The following is a 19,126-nucleotide window of genomic DNA, read 5'->3' on the forward strand; positions in this document are numbered from 1 at the left end:
CGTCGTCTCCTGTCCGATTTTCCTCAGGTACTCGCCGAACACGCCGTGTCCCGTGAGCACCTGGGTCATCCTGTAGGTGAGTGGGAAGCCACGGCGTCTCCCCGTTTGGGAGGACCGCCTCCGCGCCTCGATGTTCGCCTCCTTCGTTGATCAGCTGGGATTGCCACTGGTCCCACGCGTCCTCCTCGACGGTTCCTAGGTCGTTTGGGGCCGCCTGCTCGGTCGAGTCCTCTCCCGGGTCCCATACTCTCATGTGGGTGTATCTTCTCTTGAGCGCCAGTGCCCGAAGCTCCCACGGGGGGGACGCGACCAGAACGGTCGCCGATGCGTGAGACACTGTTCGGTATCCCCTGACGATTCTCCTGAGGAGCAGTATGCTGCGACGACTCGCCATCAGATCGTCTGCCCATACCGGGGCCCCGTACATCACTCGGGACCGAACGACGTCCTCGTATAGTCGGCGCACCGCGACTCTCGCACCGCCGATGTTCGGCAGCAGGCCGCACAAGGCATTGGCAGCCGCCGATACCTTCGGAATCGGGGAGTCGAAGTGCGGTTCGAGCGTCCACTGACTTCTGAAGTGATCTTGGGAACTTTTAAGAACGATTCTAATGACCAGACTCAGGTGTTCATTACAAGAGAACGAATGTGCGAAATTGCGAACCCGTAGGACACTCGAAATTAGCAAGGAGGATCATCGGAAGATAAGACACGGCCCTGTGCCTTTACTGAAATTACGCGATGAAGTTCGGTCAGGGAGGAAATGAGAGTGCTCACGCTTATGGACCTGATTGTTTTCGGACTAGTGCTGCACCATGCGGCCAATTGATGAGTTTAATTAAGATTAGAATATATAAAAACCTATAAAATTGGGGATCTGCTTTGCTTGATCGTAATTTAGTATATAAATTAGAATCTATGTATTTAAATTTAAAGCTAGGGATCTGCCCTGTTTAGTTGCACACTAGCATAGACAAGAACCGATTGAGTTACATGTTCGAATGAATCGATTTAATTGTACGGTTCTACTAAAAATTTCATATCTACTTTTCTATCCGAGATAGACAAATATGAGAATGACAAAGTCAAGCAATAATGAAACTAATTGTAAGTTGTCTAAGGAAAAGAAATTGATTGTTTACTATATTTTTTTTTAGAGAAGAAAAGAGAATATTTCCTTTCAAACAATTATGGATTAATGCAATAATTTATTTTTTCACACATCATTTAGATTTAACATTAATCCTTGGCATTTGACATGTCAATTGTACTGGCAGGAATATTTTTTCATCGTCGCATGGAATCAAATATTCCTTTTTATTAGTACGATGATGCTTGTTGAAACGAATTGAACGAAAATAGGGACGACATATTTCTATATCTTTCTAATATAGGAATCCATTGGTTTAAAATCTTTGGGTTTTTACAATTTGGTACTTCTAACCTACTGTATAGCTTACTTTAACGTGATAGCCATTTAAACGATAAATTTGATCATTTACTTAAACACATATTGTGTTCAGAATAACGAAACATCGCCTCACTATCAATATATAAATCGACTTGTCACATAACATTTCGAATAAAGGTTGTATACGTGGCCCAATCAATATTACTTGTACTTTTCTATTTCCATAAGACTACTGGATACAATCAAGTTACGCTCATAGTATCAACAAAGACGAGCAACGCATAAAAGAAAAAAAGTCATGCGGAGTAAGTTGAATAATCTAATAGAAAATACCAAACTTTAACAATGTACAATTTTTGAACAAGTGAAACGGATTCCGGAGCTTCAAATTCCTAGATTCAAAATCGCTATATCGTGTTTCCATTTATCGAATTCAATAAACATTCGATAATTGTAAAAAAGATCCTTTACATAATTGCATACTCGAAGTGTACTCGTCACCTTTACGAAGAGGAGTGCTATTCCTCTGATACATCGAGAAGCTCGACGGTGTCATGTGGGAGACACAAGAAATCACGAAATTAACAAATCACCGGTGATCTCCTCGCGTTGTAGTTCGAACGTTTCACAAGTAAGGTAAAAAATTTGGACTTTAGATATGATAGTAAAATTTATTGTACGAATCCAGCAGAATGACGGTTCAGAGTGTTATAATAAAAAGGTGTTGACTGCTGATTTGGGAGGGTTCTTATACTAAGGTTTGGTTTCTCTGGAGGGGTTATCATCGCGGCTATTCTGTTACTATCTGGTTATTGTTTCGATGGTTGTGGTATGCAGGATGTTTCGTCTACCCTATTACCGTTTCTGAGCGTGTGGCATTCCCCCTTAGCTTCGCTTTACCTCGATGAAGCATATGGCTCTGGTAGGTCGTCTAACTTGAATGATCCCTTCACAGAATTATCAATGTTATGGTCTTCTTCCTGAGAAGTAAGGTTTTAGTCTATTGCCGTGGATTCTTTGAGTTTGACCGTTGGAATATAAGATAGAATATAAGATAGAATATATATAAGATAGATGATTGGATGAAAGGATTTCTGCTGGTCCTAGCCATTCGTGGTATAGTTTGTTGGTTTTGTGATCGTTATGTACCCATACTTTATCTTTTACTTGGAATATCGTTTGTGTTTTAATAACTTTTTGTATCTGATCTCTCTGATATCGCTTTTTGTTTGATTCGGCAATTTGCTTTGGTTATGGTTTGGTTATGTCGATTTTTCCGGAGGTTAAATAATTGTTCTTTAGTTAGGCTGGGGTTGGGTGATATCAAGGATGGCATGTTAGTTTGTCGTCCAAATGTTAGTTCAAATGGGGTATGTCCGGTCGTTTCGTGTACTGAAATATTATATCACATACATATTAGTTTTAAATTTTCGTCGTAATCGTTTTGTCGGTCGGTCGTACAAGTTCGAATAAGATCATTTACTACAGCATGTGTTCGTTCAAGGGATCCGTTAGATTGCGGATGGAAGGAGGTAGTTTTTATGTGTTAGATCTTGAAAGCCTTTTCAAATGTATCCATCAGTGTATATATAGAGAATATAGAGAAAAATCGAATCTGTGTGAATCGATTAATTATCAACCCCAAACCTACATCAATTAACAGTTTCCTCTTGATGCGTTGAATGGATCCTGGCAGGGGTCGCCAATTTTGTCACGTAGGTCACCGGTGATCTCCTCGCGTCGTAGTTCGATCGTTTCACAAGTAAGGTAAAAATTCGAACTTCAGATATGATAGTAAAATTTATTGTACGAATCCAACAGAGTAACGGTTCAGATAGTTATAACAAAATAGGTATTGAGTGCTAATTTGGGAGCGTTCTTATACTAAGGTTTAGTCTCTCTGGAGGGGTTAGGTTGTCGCCGGGTGTCTATCAGACACGGCTATTCTGTTATTATCTGGTTATTGTTTCGATGGCTGTGGCATGTAGAATGTTTTGTCTACTTATGTTTTTTTTTTTAATGCTTTTGAACGTGTGACAACGGTTCGTCACGATCGAGTGGTGTAACATGATCCAATGTCAGATATCGCCGAGACAAGGTATCTAGGTACTAATATTGTTGAAGTAATTACTTCAAGAAAAAATCTACATCTTTACTTTTGTATATCTGTGACCTGGAGACCGCTGTTGCGAAGAAAATAGAATTTAGTGAAACAAAAAATTTGAAATAAGGAGAGATCCATATTATTGTGCCCTTGAATATAAATTATGTTTTGGATTACAAGGTATAGAAACAAAAGAGCTATAAATAGATTTCTGTTGCTGTTTCTTGTAGCTTTCAGCTAGAGCTACAAGGTTAACTTTTTGATAATGTCTTTTGCTATAAATATATGAACGTGCTCCCTATCATGGTTTCTTCTATTGTATCGTAACACTGTAAAAGTGAGGATCTGGATTAGTATACACTATACTTATATTATATTTTGCATAGTGAGTATACATGTACACTGTTGCCATTTTCAATGTTCTCGCGAGCGCAGGTTCAGAATTAAGTGGATGTATGTTACGCCGATATGCTATATCGTATATAAGCTATATTGAATATTTATTGTAATATAAAACGATTGCTATTTTCGTTCCGACTTTTTGTGAACAGTCTGGACATTTCCATATGATTTTTTTATGAACACCTGCAGAAAAGACGATCGTGGTGTGTGTATGAAATTTGTATAAATATTGTTTACATTTGCTATTATTTATTAATTATTTATTAAGGCAAAGAATTAGAGGAAATATTAATCCTCTCTATTCGAAAATTCATTCATTCGAAAATTAATGAGTAAGCAGGTATAATGTTTAATCTACGATGTTTCTTACAAAACGTCACGCAGGATGGTTTACGTCTTCAAATGTCATAATCTTCTTCTCTATGACTTGTACGAGATAAGTTGCTGCCCATGTATCGTTCTATTCAATAATTAAAAAAACAAAGCCGAAAACTTAATTTTTTATTTCTTATTTTCATCCTATTTTAAATTTTTTACACCAGCGAATATACAAACAAGTATTGTACATATATGAAACATATTTATAAATTATACGTATAATTGCAATTGAGAGTATATATACGTAGAATAATACATAAATATAGGTATAGTTTTAGAACTTATGTTTATTTGATGGACTTGTGTTTGTTATTTTGTAATAATGTAGAATACGCTTATAAATAATTGTGTTTCCTTCTTTGTATTTACAAGCATACACGTGACTTGACACGTACATTCAGTTTCCTAGCATTAACTCATAGAGTAAAGTAAAGTAAGGGATAGTTACAAAAGCAAGAAAAGTTACAGAAGCAAGAATATATGAAAAAATTTGTTCTACAGGTGGACATTGAAAGTGTGAGAATAGCAATGCAACAAGATCAGCGCTGTTCAACCAGGAGACACGCAAGCGCTTTATTTTCAAGTCGAAGTCTTCGTAGAATTTTGAAGTCAACTAAATTTTTCTCAAGAATTACTTGAAATTTTGACTGTAAATAGTGCGCTGAACTTTCTGCTTATGTCAGACCAGACTCATTTTGTATTATCTGGTTGTGTCAATAAATAAAATTTTCCTGAAAATCTTCACGAAGTTCAGGTTTTCACACCCAGAAAATTACCGTATGATATGGAGCAGCATTGTTTGGTATCGTTGCCTCTTCTTTGAGGACAACCTATGCTGTTACGGTGACATAAAACCGCTATGTGAAAATTCTGTGTAATTCTTTGGAACCACAATTGCATCAACTTGAACATTGTATGGTCCCATTAGGGTAGTAGATCGTCCGAAAAGTTCCTTTCGTTTTATAAGGAAATAATGAATGCACAGCATTTCCCGTTTTATATTATTTTATCGAATTACGTATGATCCATTTTGTTTCCAGCAAAATAAAGATCACAACGTTCGACAGATTAGGTTTCATGCGTCGTTGTAAAAGACGTGTCTGTAAAAGAAAGACACTTTTCGGACAACCTAATACAACTTTGCACATCACAATGGCAGTGTGTTGAATGTTTGTGCGTGGAATGTTTTCTGGACATTCGATTTCATCGTACGACGATATTTCTTATTTCTCTTGATCGGCATATTTGATTTATTGCGATTAGTGATAGTTGCCTCAAAAACCAAAAAACAAAGAGTGTGATCCTCCATTTGCCAATATTTAAGAATGGAAGAAAAGATAAAATTGCAACATTCTATAACGAAATGATCCAAAAGGTAATAGGATATCTTTGAAATCAACTAGAATAATATTCGAGAGAGTTTTTTTCAAAAAATAAAATGGCATCTTCGTATTAACATAAAAGCTTAATAAGAAATTGAAATCTTAAAATTCTATTTCATTTGAAAAATCGTTCGGCAATACAAATAGTTTACTTTGTTTCACACACAGCAGCTATACATATATCTTACACTCTGAAGACCACGACAACCTTCTTGCACGCACGCTTGTTCTCAACCGACTCTTCCAGATTCTTCTAACATCTGGCAACAGTCTCTTGTCTCAACTAAGACCTGAACACCCTCTAACGCTTACACACGCATTCATATGTACAGTGTAAATGTATCATCTACCCAACAATCATCATATCGAATGATACGCGGTAAAAATTTGAAAAACGTGTGGGAAGTTGTAGAAAACGAGGAAATTGGTTAATTGGGGTTCGATAAACAGATTGCAGGATCCTTTTATACTTTGACAAGTACCGGTCATTTTGACTGGTATTGGTATAAGTAGCCTCGATACGAAATTATTTTGAGTTTGATTATATAAAAACGAAATAAAATCCACTATATTATTCTTTTAGTTATCGTTGCGAAAGTCATTACATCATTGCGGAAAGAAAATATAACATGAAGTAGGAATTTTAAAATAAAATTGTAAAACCAGTCAATTTCACTGGTGTGGTAGTTCTAGTGTTAACTTCAGCTAGGATCGAGTTTTAGTCCCTTTCGATTATTTTATTAGAATCATCTTGTCAATAAAATATCTGAAATAAAATAGTTGTTACGATGTTTAGAGGGTGAAGTAAATCTCTGCTTAAGTTCAATTTTCTTAATTACATTTACAAAAGTATGAATTTTCATAAAAATTCTAAGTCCCGTAAAAATGTAAACCCGGCTGAATAACATCGATATGCAGATGAGGTCATTCCTTATGAAAACATGAGAAGAAAATATAGAATCTTGGTTTTCGATAAAATCAAATTTGAAAATGTATCAAATATATATACTTGAATATTGTTAATTCCGGATTGGACGGGTGTAAATAATCGACAGGAAGTTATACAACATGTGAAAATAAGTCAAAAATGAAAAAAATACAATTTCTTCAGAAGACACATCGCTTATGAGATAAATAAATTCAGAAGTTTATCCTACTCGTATACCAGGGCAGTTTTTAATTAAATATGTTCAAATTCTAATTTCATGAAAATGAAGCCATTTTCGCAGATAAAGTAACTTCCTGTTGATTGTTTGTTCATACTCAGTCTATAATTACAAGAACAAGATGCAAACAGTTCCCATACTATTGAACTTCAAACAACTGATTTCAAGGTAATCGAACGATACATCGTAACCCCGAGAATGCGATTAGGTCACATTGGTATTAGGGTACTTCGTCGAAGACAGCCCTTGGACCTTATGGGGGTGCCCTGAATTACAACGTTCTAAAACAGCGTCTTTTTGTGATTTTTTTTACAATGTAAAGAAAGAAATAAAGTTATTGAATTTTGAGGCATGCTTTTATATATATTTAACGAATACAAAAAAATTGTTTTTAAAGTAAATAACGAATCCAATCTTTAAAATTAGTGTACTCACAGATTATAGTTTCTTATATTTAATGACAATAACAGCATTGACTATTTTATGCTTTCTTAGGGCATACAAAAATTAGGTTGATGAAATAAAATAAATAAATGAAATAAAAGACATGAAATATAATAAAAAGAAATAAAGTAATATATGATAATATAAATAAAATAAAACAAAATAATTAACGAATCAATTTACAAATAGAAAGTTTTTACAAGCTTGTAAGTAACACTATGTCTAATTACATTTTAAACTGTTTATGGTATTATCGCTACTCGTATAACATTTTTAATTTCATCATTCAAAGAAATATGTTTATTGAAGTTGATGCAGAATGTCGGTAGGCGCCACTTTCTAACCACCAGTATGTATCCAAGTTTTACCTATGATTATATTGTTCAAGTCTGAAATTTGGTAATTAATAGTGTAAGTTTACTCAGTAATTCTGTTGTATATCAAATTTTTTTATCTATTTCGTTTTTGATTACATGATGTCAATGAATCAAACATCTAGATTCGCATCTAATATATTGTTCGAAATCCAATGCTCAAAAGGAAAAATTATTAGCACCTGCGTTTTCCGGAAGGATAGCGGAAGCCCTCCGCGGTTCTTCCAAAAAGATTTGCTAAGTGCCGCCGAAAGGCGACAGTGCTTTACCATTTATATATGTGTTCCACCCTTATTTGCGGGAGTGTTAAATTTCTCTCCTTTCATACTACAAAAAAAATTTTTTTTTTTTTTTTTTTACGTGGAGGAAATCTTCATAGACACCTTACTAACCTACACACTGGGCAGAAGGTAGTGCCGGATTCTTACCGGCTAAAACCTCCACGGGCGGGCCGACAGTAGGCCAGTGTTGTGCGAGTTGATCGTCGGGCCCCTGGTGCTTAAACACCAAGCACGTTATTAAACCAAATTTACTCTCAGAAAGTAAATTCACAGTATAAGCAAGGGAGGGGGCATGGCCGCTTGCCTGTTTGTAATGTTGTAAGAGAAAATTTGTTTTTTCCGTTCTTTTTTTGTAGCCTTGAAGCCGAGGATTCGAACTCGCGACGCATCGTTTTTAGTTCTGAGCTTTAACGAGCGTAGCTGGCTGCCTCGCCGAGGTTATAGCTGATTGGAAAGTATTTAATTCTTAATGTGGCAATGTATATCATAGGAAGTATTCTAATTAGCCTCTTGAAGCAGATGTACTTTTTTCATAGCCCTCTCAAAATACCAGGGGCAAAGGTAAATAATTCCCTTAGCTAAAACTATTATTATTAAATCTATTATAAAGCTCTTAATATATTTTTGCTGCTATTACATTTCTTGTAGTAAGAGTAATGTTGAGTGCCCTAAAGGTTCGTCAAAAAGTTTATTTAAATAATTGTTATAGCACCTTAAAGTATATTTTTTCTTTTTAAAAAACACATTTTTTTAAACCCGCCAAAATTTTTAATTTCACACTATTTCCTGCCATCTTTTTAGTTCTGCAGTCTGCTACAAGTAGTTTACGAATAACTAATTTTTTCTATGTTAGTTTTACTCATATTGTTAAGAATGATGTAAATAAAATAATAAGAAGAGCCTATCACAAGGGACGTTCGAACGTGTCCGCAAATGAATGGTCAATAGCATGAAAATTCTTAATTAAACTCTTTGCATTAAATACTTTCACGTTACATTTCTTTTCTATAAGAAAAATTTGAATTGATACTAAATAAATAAGGGTTTAGCGTGGATAATGATTCTGATGTAAGTATTTTCATTCGTACAAACTCATATGTTATTTGTAATTGTTTTTAAAATGATTTCGAAAGTTAATAGAAAGTTGTATACATTTTTATTTTATTTTCTGATTTGAATTTCTACAAAATTTGTTAAAGGAATTATTTTTTTTGTCGAAACTGAAAAGTTAAAATATAGCACCTGTTCATTTCTTAAAAATTAATTTACATACAAAACGTTACTCATACATACATGCCTGTATTTATCATATTTCTTAATTATTTTACTATTACGATATATTACATTTCAATTTTTGTATTAGACACCTTTAAATTGATTGTAAAATGCTGATACTGAAATATTCATTGCTGTTCTGCAAACATATTCAATTGTAAAACGAATAAAGCACGACTTGATCTTGTCTGATCTTTTTTTTCTCTCTTTCTTTCTACAAATTTAATTTTTTGTTTTCCATACAACTGGCGTCTACTGATTTTCAATTACAATTCAGGTATCTACATACCCCTTTCACAGCGGTCAAATGTATTGCTTTTGAGTTCCGATTATATTGTGACAATTTACTTGCCGTGTAAAAAATATCAGGTCTCGTTCCGATAGCTATATGTTGGGTTAGCAACTAAGTCATTGCGGATTTTGTCATTAGGTGGTATTGACGAAATCCGCAATCGTTTAGTTGCCAATGCAGTAAATCTACTACCACTAATCAGTGGTCTCGGTAACTGTTGGTATTCGGTCTTATCCGGTGTCACGACCGGCACGCTTCAAAACCGATAGGCTAATGACGGACACCCACAGGACGGCGAGGGAATGCACCTGGCAGAGGGAGTCCAGGGCCCGGACCCAACACCCGGGGGTCCTCCCTACTTCATAAGATAACCACTTGTGTAGGGATGCGGCCGAGTTGTAAGAGCTCCAGTCTTTGAAAGTCACGGCTGGAGTTCGGAAGTAAACTGTCATTAGTGTAAACAAGATGTTAGCAAATAAATTCTCTCTTTTTTTATTTTCACCTTCGATTTCATTTTTCACTTTACGTGACACCGGTTTCGGCGAACCTTATATGCATCTAAATCTTCTTTTAAATGCATTTAAATTTTCTTACTGGCTATTTTACTGGATCGCAAATTTTTCTAGGCGGTATTTCCTTAAAATTTGTTCTTTGTATAATATTTCCGATAATTATATCACATCCTTATTTTTTATAATTTTTATATTTAAGGAATTATTTTCTTCCCTTAGCTCAAAGTGTTATCTCAATTTTGATGCGAGTTCTTCAACTATCTTATCATTTGTTGCTATAAAAAGTCAGCTACGTATATTACAACGATCGGTTGCTTCTGTCCCTTAATTTATATGCACACGATTCTCCTTCAAATTGTGTTATATAGTATCCCATGGTATCCAGATTAAGGCAATCCATATGTGCGTTTTTTTAGCTCCCATACTTTGTTACTGTCGGTTATAAATCCTAGTGGTTGTTCCATATATGCCATGTCCTTTATATTTCTGTATAAGTATGACGATTTGACGTTAGATTGCTTGATTTTCATTCGATTAATCGATGTTAGAGCCAGCATAGTCCTTGCTGTGTCCAATCGTTTGACAGGAGCGAATGATTCGTCGTAATTTATTCCGATTTCTAGTTGCGTCCTACTGCGAATAATCTTGCTTTGTACTTTATATTTCCTTCTTGCGAATGTTTCTGACTGTACACCCAATTGCTTTCTATCGTTTCTATCTCTTTTTCGTGCTGCACTAATCTCCATTTCGTGTGCTGTCTCATAATAGTGAGACACGATCTTTGATTCTATCGCTGCCACATAGTTGTTTGGTAGTAATGTGTCCTGTGTATTAATAACATTCGTTCACTCATTTCTCTTTTCTAATCTTTCGAAACGTCTTCTTCTCTTAAGCGCATTTCTCTTTCCATTAGCAACCTGTCATGCTTTTCTCGTGCGATTTTATTCAGACATCCTAGTTTGCGTAAGGGACATTTGTGGTATTTTCCTCGCGGATTTCAAATGTTTTAAAGAAGCAAATAAGTTTCCAAATGATCTGCTTGTTATTCCCATGTAATAAAATTCTGTATCCTGTAAGACAATCACGTATATTTTTTCTTTTGACAGCATATGACAGGAGTCAAAAAACACATGTACGTACGTTTCACTTGCAACTATGTGTGAAAAATATAGCCGCGGAATACTATTCTCAATGCCGACATCTATCGAAAGCATTTGAACACCAAACAATTGAGCCATATAATTGGATCAGCTGTTGTCAGAGAACAAATTGCAATATGATGATCATGTAAATAAGTCTCGACACTCGGTAGGGAAGACCGTCTATAGAATTGAGTGATCCAGTCGTTAATCGTTAGTTAAAAACGTCACTATGGAAGATCAAGAAAATCCGGGTTTTTTGCGAGACAAACAGAGTTGAATAGAGTGTCTCTATCTCTGTCTGAGACACTCATAGCATGTTACGCATGCGCAGAAAGTGAACCTTCGTATCTTGCATGTTGATATTTCACAACTATTCAGGACTCAATTTTCGGACGATTTTCCCTGAACACCGGTATACGAGTATCGAGAACTGTTTATATCATGATTGCGATACTACACTTCCACACAGGCATAGACGAGAACCTATTCAGTTCCACGCTAGTTTTTATATTGCAACGAAATGTATCTATCTATATTTTACAATTTACAATTTACATACTAATTAATATAAAAATAATATGTAGTTACAGTATGTAATAATAGTAGTATAAATAATTCTGATACGCATAATTTAATATTATATTGAAAATATGAACAAAATTGTAAAACATCGCTAATTGTTACGTGTATGAATTAACATCGGATGAGTACAATACGCTAGGCAAAAATTATAATTATCTGGTTGCGATCGAGAGAGGCCCGGGAACCGGTGAGGGCGACACACAGCCCCCCCCCCCCCGCACAATACCTCGCCTAATGGAGCGATATGTGGCCATGTCACGCCGCACCTCGTCGCCGGAGCCGCTGTGCCAGGCAGTCCGGTTCCCCTACCAGACTGCTTGGCGGCCCCGAGGCGCTGAGCCGTCAGCGCCCTAGCCCGAACCCCACCGAGTACTACCCGTGCTCGGCGCTGCTTAAATCAGCATATGTACATATATTAAATTTAATGCTACTTTATACATACATAAATGCTGTTTTATTGACCGTCCGCGGAGAGACGCGATGTAAAGGAGCGCGTCAAAGGGAGTCGTAAATTCCCGTTACGATATACAATCGACGCCACGAAACTGATCGATCCCCTATTTCGTTTAGGATAATAGAGGTGATTAAATTAATTATAACGCTGAGGTAACAGGTTATAACGTACTTTTTACTCCAACAACAATTGTAGACAATATGATTACGCTCGTTGCGTATATATATGTTGGGTTATCATTAGAATTTAGGGAACATAACGATTCTTCGTTTGAATTAGCCATCGTTTTACAAAACAGAGATTATATTTACGCGTATATACAAGACTTTTACAAAGTATAATGAATATTGAGTTTAACGAATAATAAGTTTAACGAATAATATGTTTTACGAATAATAAGTTTAACGAATAATGAGATTAATGAACGCTATTAACAATGTTCTTGGGTTCAAACAAATCCATGGTCAACGAGATAACTCTTTACTATACGTAGAATAATTTTTTTATTAAAGGTCAATATTAAAACCTTGAGCAACAGTTAAAGTGAAAGGTAATTCAAGTAACCTGTTTCATGAAATGTTAGTATGATTCGAGATATATCCTGAACACTACGCCAGTTTATATTCTCAGATCCTGCAAACTGTACGTCTTCTTCCAGTGAGTATTATTTTTGTGAAACTTACAGTGTTTCTTATTATTTACATTTTTTATTTTTGCATATAAATATAATCAAAGGAATTGCAGATAATGGATATGATACATCAATATGGAATATCCAATATAAAAAATATATATAATTATAGAAATGTTAGGAAAATATATGTACCATATAGTCACTCTTTAATAAGAGTTTCAATAAATGTTAGTTATTCCACGTTATTTATTGATATTGTGATCTAATTTTATATTATTTTAGTATTATTTATTCACGAAAACGCAAAAGTGGCAAAAGATAAATACATAATAACAAAATTACGTATAAAATTACAAGAATCGTTGACTGTAAAACAAATTCCTTAGAAACTATAACTGAATGGCGATTCATACATGTATACATGTATGTATAGAAAAAAGTTATTTATAACGTTGAGCTTAATAACATATTTCAAGATCATTGAAATTGGTGATATTGTACCAACTTTTTTAATAATAATTATCTATATATTTATATGTAACTACTAAAATATGTATGAAAGAAGTACCATAAGTATGAATAACTATATCATTAACATAAAAATAAATTATTATACAAAACATTTGCCTATATATTTATTGTAAAGCAAATATCTTTCGTTTCAGGTCAATAATGAAACTGTATAGCGTTTCCGATGGACCACCATCTCTTGCCTGTCGCCAAGCATTAAAAGCTTTAAATATTCAATATGAATTAATCGAAATGGACTTTGGCAAAGGAGATCACATGACAAACGAATATGCACAAGTATGCTTCTATTAATGACACACTACTATTTAATATAATTAAGGCTACTTAATAAATATTTTTATTATATGTAAAAAACTTTTTAAATTTGATACTTATTTTCAACATTAATAATATATCTATTTTATACTACATACATGTAATCATTTTTATAGTTAAATCCACAAAAAGAAATACCTGTGTTAGTCGACGACGATCTTATAATGGGAGAAAGGTACAAATTTACTTAAAACATAAATTATTCCGTCTACTTTAGTAAAGAGAAAAACATTGATGGATTTACTATAAAAGGGTAGTTTTTATGAAATTTTTTATGAAAATAATATTATACCCACTGATTACTAAATATTAAAACGACATTAAAGTAATGCATTAATTCATAAATTAAATTAAATTAAATTACAATCTTACAAATTATATATAAATATTATGTCGATACGAACATAGTAATAAAAATTATGTTTTATCTTAAATGCAATGGATTGGAAGAACACATTCGATAATTAAACAAAATTTTGAATCCATAATCTAATAATTATATCGCATAAACTATATTAAGACTGAGGACACGATAATATTAAAATAATAAGAAAATTTCTTTCTGTTTTAATACACGTGTATGCTAGTAATGCTATTCTACAATATCTTGGCGACAAATATGACACAGTAGGAAAACTATACCCGAAGGATCCAGAGAGTCGTGCAAGAGTTAATCATCGATTGTGCTTTAATTTGGCTATGTATTACCGTAGTATTTGTGACTATGTGGTGAGTAAATAATAAACACAACTTAATGTACACATATAACGTTAAAAATTCTAATATGCTGTTATCAATGAGCTTTAAAAAAATTAAATATTTAAAAAATAGAATTTCGAAAATATTATAAACCTAATTGTACATCATGAACTACATCTGATCTTTAAAAGAGAAAAATGCACAAATAAATCATATCTTCCTACAAGTAATGTTTGCAATCTTCATAATTGTACATTAATTTTGGATACTAAAGCATTATCAATATTGACTAATTAAACGAAGCCAAATAATTTCACATATGTCTACTTCCAAATACTTCACAAGACTGATTGTACTACCATTACCATTAATTACTGATTATTATCCATTACCCATATCTAGCACTTACAATTAGTGATATCATCTACTGCATTTTTCAACTTTAATAATGACGATTTAATTATATAAAGTAAATAGTTAAATAACCATTTTTTGTTAATTGATGTAGGTTTGGGGTTGATAATTAATCGATTCACACAGATTCGACTTTTCCTTCTATATTTCTCCGCCTCGTACAACACGTCTTAACACGCATGATACACTTAGTCTATTAACACGTGGTCGACTTCTAAGACAAAAGAGCGTCGTTAGAAGTCGTACCAAGTTGGCTTGTAGTAACTAACGATCATGCCAACTTAACTTTTCTCAACAAGTTTTATTACAATGCTTTTAAATGATACATATGGTATTTAGTTTATTGCCAATGAAATAATGAATTCTACTTTCCGTGCTCATTTGCAAGCGCATAAATACATATTTATATTATACACAAGATATAGATATTAATGCATATGAAAACATTTAAATTGTTTACATTACTTACCTCACTCGATGCATTTTTTCATATTTACTTTCCATTTGAAACTTATCTTTTTTCTATGGTTCATATGGAACAAATAGGATATAAGTTAGTCATTGTGATAAAAGTTTCCTATGATAAATGCTCAAGTATTATAGTTTCATGATCTATTGTATGCAATTATTTTGCAACATGTTTGAACAAATTTTTACTTTGTATTAAAATATTTTTGTATAGTTGGTTCCTATATTCTTTGATTGTAAAAGAACATCTCTGAATCTGAAGAAAATGACAATGGCACTAGATGTTTTTAATACATATTTACAACGTGAACATACAGAATACGTTGCGGGCAGTAAGTATCATGATTTTAATATGAATACTTTCTATAAACCGTACAGGTATTGTAACAGTTATAGAAACTTAATTAGATTATTAAGTTACACAAAAATTTAGTTTACTTATAAGATTTATTTTTTTTAATGTGAAAATAACCTAAATATTCTTTAATAATACCGATATAGTTTACAAAAACAGATAATTCTATATTTTCCCTTCATATCGCTCGTATTATTAAAGTACAATAGTTTAATTATTACATTTACTTAACAGATACGCTGACCATCGCCGATTTCCCCTTAGTTACTGCAACTATGTGTCTAGAAGCGATCGATTTCAAATTAAATTCGTGGCCTTACATAGAAAAATGGTATAATAATTATAAACAGAAACATCCAGAATTATGGGAAATCGCTGCAGAAGGTATGCGAGAAATTAGTTACTACGAGAAGAATCCACCTGATTTGTCTGATCTGGATCATCCGATTTATCCAGTTCGCAAAAGCAATAAATAGCTTAACATATAAGCTATAAAATGCAATTATTTTATAACAGTTCTACATATATGAAATGCTAACACATTTTTAAAATTAAATGTTAATATACGTATATTACTACGTTCTCTAATAAATTAAATGTTTTTACTGATATTGACATATGTGATATTTTTTTAAATATTAGTTTCAACCCAGCTAAAACTATGATGTATTTACATACACATACGTAATATATACTCTAACGACAATTATATATATTTCTTTATATAGATACAAAGTTTAGTTCATGATTTGTATGTATATAATTGACCACATGCGTCACAAGTTAAAAAGTATTCTACTTGAGCTATATGTATAGTACAATCGATTTGATATGGAAATAAACGAGTTACAATGATAACAATCCCCTAGACGTTTGTACACATATATGTCTTATACATATGCCTTGTACATATATATGTCGGGTTTACATTAGAATTAGGGTTAGGGGCGTGAAACGAATCTTTATTTGGATTATACATTGTCGTTATGCAATAGAGAAGACATTGACTGGTGCAAATACGATTATTACAGAATTTGACAAGTAACCGTGGTAATCAGACACTCGAGAAGCTAATGACAACGATCCTAGGTTCAATAACGAATCCGCGGTCAACGGGATAACAGAATGCGCCTCCTTCCAAAGTCCAAGTCGTTGTTACGTAAACTTAAGGATTGGTTGATGAAATAAAATAGCCGAGTCGTAACACACCTATTAATTTTGTTTTAATTAAACTTTATTACGAATTCAGCAATCACAACGGAATACACACTGAATTAACATAAATCACAATTCACTCCAACCACGTTATGTAAGAGTTAGTTACACTGATACGTTAAGTACGCGACTGTTATAAGAGTAGAGACCGGTAAAGATATGTTGACTATTCTAAGGATACAGAATAAGTGAAGTCTTACTGACGATACTGTGTCTGAGGAAAGCTAGGGGTGGGTGTGTCTAAGGACACGGGACTATCTAATTTGTTGATGACAATTTTGGTTAAGGAAGCGAGAGCAGTAGACACCGTCTCCGATTGGATAACAAGACGGTTAGTGGACCAAGAAGGGTTTTAGCCGCCCTCGTGAGAAAGTTGCTAACGGAACATACCAGGTGTGAGAAAAACCAATTTCCATGTTAACACGTGATACACTAAGACAGGAGATACTCGCTTGGTCCGGAGGACCTTAACTATGAAAATTCCAAGACCTCTGGTGGGGATTTAAGACTATTGAGTGTACGCGCCAAGGATGTGCAGACATCTGGGTTGTGTGGCCTGGTCTCTGATGTGAATTGACGTTACATCGCACTCGACTTGCTTGGCTACGGTGGAAGTATAACTAAAACTAACTCTTTGTTAAAACGTGGAATATCCACCGAGCGTAAAGGCGCTAAGTAACTCGCTAATACGATCTCAAAAGAGAATGACTGCAGAGGAAAACTATGATGGGATGTGTCTAAGGACACGAGATTGTGACATTAATCACATCTCAACCTACATCAGTGATAAGACATCAACCGCCGACCTTCGGACTCCTTTGTACACATCACCACCTTATCATCATAGCCTACACCAAGGCTGTGACACCTTAGTCCACATCAGAGATAGGATATCGACCCCCGACCTTCGGACACTTTTCCACATCATAACCTACACCTAGCCCCTCAACATCCTAAATCCAAAACGTATATAAACCGAGACTTCACCCAGCTCGGGCAGTTCTTGTCCTTGTTCTAGTCGCTGTTCTCGTACAACCCCTTTTCTCCGGTTCAGTGTCATTCTTGTAAGTGCTAAAATTTATAATAAAGTTTGATAAAAGAAAATTAATAGTTGGGTTACGACTCAGCCTTTTTTTCTCTTACAAACCAAGTATCAATTTTACGTGACAAGATCATCGGATTCGTCGAGAAAAGCCTTCGTTCAGAAAGTAAGGGAAATTGACGTTGCTGCTAATTGATCAATCTCCATATCGGTGGTTAGAAAAAGATGCTAGCCGCCTTCGAGGGAAAGTTGCTAGTGGGAGACGCCGCTCGTTGAAAAATATGTCTCCCCTATCTTCCCGTAGTTGGGACAAAGACTGTTTATCTGTTCGAAGGATTTTAGGTAACTAAATCTTAATACTCATAACGGCCCTCAGGCTAGCTGAACATGTACTGAGGAGATGCGTCAGCATCTAGTAACCATCATACTCGAAGAATAGGATCTGCGTGTGGCGAGCCACGGGACAGAAACCGTTGGAATGTTTACTGTCGCGTGCCGCCACAAATATTTCTTTTAAGGAGAGCTATAGAATTACTCCATACCTTTGTTAGACGAAGCGTTTATCCCGAGACCGCGGCTACGTTCGGCGACTGATTGTCGCCTCGAGCCCAAGCTCATTATTACAAATCTCAAACAAATACAATTGGATAGAATGACGACAATTGTTTAATTATGGCTATGGTAGACTTTAGATTACAATTTTACGGATTTTCCCGAAGTTCCAAAGGGAAGGCTCCGGTGTCTCTTCATCTCCGACATATATGTGTGTACCAAATTTTTCACTAATCTCATTACAGAAATACATAATTCTTCTTACTAAAAAAATAACGCTTATTAATAGATAAATATACAAAGATCGATTATAAATTTGCATAGTTTGATTACGAACACTTGCACAAATAATGCATTTTTACCTACAAATAGTGGAATTGCCGAATTTCAAATGATACCTACGTTAGTTATTTTAAATACGAAGAAAATATTTTACAAGATATACACATACTTGTAGGTACATGTATTGATATTATAACACAGAATATATATATATGCATACATATATGCTCTTATCTATTACTTTAAGCATTATTATATAGGTAGTTTTGTAAACATACATATTCATGAATTTACAACACGTAAAGTAGCAGCAGAGGATAAAAGTCTTTCCTGAACGAATTTATGTTTACATTCAAGTTCGAAAAAATTTAAGAGCGTTATTTAAACTTTATCAAAATGTATCATTACGAACAAATATGA

General features: G+C 34.3%; 1 protein-coding gene and 1 non-coding gene across 4 annotated transcripts; one reads left to right on the forward strand and one right to left on the reverse strand.

Annotated features, from left to right (window-relative positions):
* Positions 1–1,970: 1,970 nt before the first annotated feature.
* Positions 1,971–16,230, forward strand: LOC117239262 (glutathione S-transferase 1-like). Of its 3 annotated transcripts, none has more exons than XM_033504716.1 (6): positions 1,971–2,042; positions 13,499–13,640; positions 13,796–13,854; positions 14,267–14,408; positions 15,475–15,592; positions 15,850–16,230. In XM_033504716.1, exons 2-6 carry the CDS (start codon positions 13,506–13,508, stop codon positions 16,089–16,091), a joined length of 696 nt encoding a protein of 231 aa, XP_033360607.1. In that variant the 5' UTR covers positions 1,971–2,042; positions 13,499–13,505; the 3' UTR covers positions 16,092–16,230. The 3 variants fall into 3 exon arrangements, with proteins under 3 accessions (XP_033360607.1, XP_033360605.1, XP_033360606.1); XM_033504714.1 differs by having other exon boundaries at positions 1,978–2,047; XM_033504715.1 differs by lacking the exon at positions 1,971–2,042 and adding an exon at positions 12,788–12,856.
* Positions 7,888–7,994, reverse strand: LOC117239306. The gene has a single exon (XR_004494412.1). It is a non-coding gene; the product is annotated as a U6atac minor spliceosomal RNA (small nuclear RNA).
* Positions 16,231–19,126: the final 2,896 nt, after the last annotated feature.

The sequence above is a fragment of the Bombus vosnesenskii genome, unplaced genomic scaffold (genome assembly GCF_011952255.1).
Source record: "Bombus vosnesenskii isolate JDL3184/JDL3185 unplaced genomic scaffold, Bvos_JDL3184-5_v1.1 scf7180000013913, whole genome shotgun sequence".
In the NCBI taxonomy this organism is placed as follows: Eukaryota; Metazoa; Arthropoda; class Insecta; order Hymenoptera; family Apidae; genus Bombus; species Bombus vosnesenskii.

Coding starts and splice junctions, on each gene's coding strand:
- LOC117239262 (XM_033504716.1), top strand. CDS start 13,506: ATGAAACTGTATAGCGTTTCCGATGGACCACCATCTCTTGCCTGTCGC. Junction 13,641..13,795: donor TGACAAACGAATATGCACAA/GTATGCTTCTAT, acceptor TCATTTTTATAG/TTAAATCCACAAAAAGAAAT. Junction 13,855..14,266: donor GATCTTATAATGGGAGAAAG/GTACAAATTTAC, acceptor CGTGTATGCTAG/TAATGCTATTCTACAATATC.